This window comes from Otolemur garnettii, unplaced genomic scaffold, assembly GCF_000181295.1.
Source record: "Otolemur garnettii isolate 467f Iridium unplaced genomic scaffold, OtoGar3 scaffold00044, whole genome shotgun sequence".
NCBI classification, from domain to species: Eukaryota; Metazoa; Chordata; class Mammalia; order Primates; family Galagidae; genus Otolemur; species Otolemur garnettii.
Window position 1 is genome coordinate 11212029 of NW_003852439.1, and position 2111 is coordinate 11214139.

Genomic DNA, 2111 nt, shown 5'->3' on the forward strand with positions numbered 1-2111 from the left:
GACTTTTTTTTTTTTTTTGAGACAGAGCCTCAAGCTGTCCCCCTGGATAGAGTGCTGTAGCATCACAGCTCACAGCAACCTCCAACTCCTAGGCTCAGGCGAGTCTCCTGCCTCTGCCTCCTGAGTAGCTGGGACTACAGGCGCCCACCACAGCGCCTGGCTATTTTTTGGTTGCAGCCATCATTGTTGTTTGGCGGGCCCAGGTTGGATTCGAACCCACCAGCTCAGGTATATGTGGCTGGCACCTTAGCCGCTTGAGCCACAGGCGCCAAGCCTGTTTTTTAGACTTTTCTCCAGTATCCTCCCTCGGTAGAGAGCAGTGACAAGCCTCCAACAGACTCACTACTTTGCAAAGTTGCATGTTGGTCTCATGAGGCTTCTGACAATGCCTACCAGGGAGAAACAGGAACTTTAGAAGGCTTGGGGCATTGCTCAGTTGAGAAGTGCTTTTAACCCAGAATTGGTCCTAGCCAACCAGTCCTATTTGTCCTCTTTGGGAAGGGCAGAAGAGGGATAGAGGACAAACCACATCAAACTGAGCTCAGCACACACCTTGTCTAGACTGGAGCACATCCCCTGCGCCCTTCCTCCACCACAGGCAGGATGGGCCAGTGGCCCTTTGGTTTCAGCTGCTGTGCTGGGCCACTGCTACCCTCCTGCCTCAGGTGGCCAGGGAGATCCCAGCACTCCAAGTCCTTGGTAAGGGTCAGGCCTGGCTGGGTGGGTTGGGGCACTTCCAGCAAACTCATGTCCTCTCCTCCCAGTTCCAGCTCCAGCTCCTCTGACAATGAGGAGGAGGAAGAGGAGTCAGCAGCTTTAGGAAACCAGCAGGACCCAGCAGAGAGGGCATCTCCTTCCTCCCAGGGGCTACGGTAACCACAAAGGGGTCTCCCTTGGGGTGTCCCAACTCTGCACTCCTCAGCAAGCCCATGACCTGGTGTGTTTAACATCTGTGCTTTCAGCTGTGTTGTGTGCCCTAAGGGCCAGCATGTGAGGGAGTTGGGTGGGGATCCAGGAAGTAGGGAGGGTAGCCATGGGAGGGAACCTCTGGGGCCCAGAACCCTTCTCTCAGGCTGGCCTGCTATGCTTTGGATATTGAAGACCCCCTAGCTCATTCTCAGGAGGGCTTAGTACATTTTATTTCGGGAAATTAGCCCCTCACATTGATTTCTCTCCCTGCTGCTGATGGTAGTGGAAGTGCAGGGAAAGGGTAGGGGTAGAATGAAGTGGCAGCTGTTAGCCACTTCTTGGGTGAATAAAAGAGTAAATGTCAAATTTAGAGGCAGCACAGGCCTCAGGTGTGAGGAAGGCCCCACACTGTGATCATGGGCAAATGAGCTATGTGCTGCAGCAGTGTCCAGCAGGTGCAGAACAGCCCTTTGAGACTTCAGGGTCTCAGCCAGCTTCTCCCCTCATGCAGTATGTGATGGAGCATTACAGGGACAAGCAGGGTGGAGAAGGGGCACTGCCTGCACGAGGGCTGGAGGCTGCAACCTCTCCCCAAGCAGAGATCTGGAACCTACTTCTAGAGGTACACTAGCCTTCCTCTCAGTATCTGGCCAGCCATGTATCCTTTTCCTTCTCTTAGTGGAATTGAGGTTGTTGTTAGACAGGCAAGCTCCCCCTCTTGCCCTGAGGAACAAGGAAGAACACTAGGATCTGTCCCACAGTGCCAGGCACCAGGACTCCGTCCAGGCCAAGCCAGTTGAGCACCTGTGCTGTGACCTCCACCTGTGGAGTCACATTCCCTGGGCTCAAATCCAGTCTGTTCTCCTTGGAAACATCAGCAAACCACTTACTCTCGCCAAGGCTCTATGTCTTCATCTAGAAATGGGGAACAGTTTTAATAACTGTTTCGAAGGATTCCAGAATTGGGCATATAGAGAGTTATCTAGTAAGTGGCAGCTATTTTGATGGTCTGGGCTTTGAGAGATCAGAATTTTCTCTCCCATGCTACTGGGAAATTAGTCCAACTCCACTGAAGAGTTCTTTCATTAAGAATGTCTCGGCTCGGCTCCTGTGGCTCAACCGGCTAAGGCGCCAGCCATGTACACCTAAGGTGGCAGGTTCGAATCCCCAGCCCGGACCCGCCAAACAACAATGATGGCTGC

At 53.2% G+C, this 2111-nt stretch overlaps 1 protein-coding gene across 1 annotated transcript in view; it reads left to right on the forward strand.

Annotated features, from left to right (window-relative positions):
- CUNH16orf71 (chromosome unknown C16orf71 homolog) overlaps positions 1-2111 on the forward strand; it is a 27098-nt gene that overhangs the window by 23137 nt on the left and 1850 nt on the right. Inside the window, exon 8 of the mRNA XM_003790944.3 lies at positions 765-872. Coding sequence (XP_003790992.2) covers positions 765-872 — 108 coding nt within the window. The remainder of the gene's footprint in view (positions 1-764; positions 873-2111) is intronic.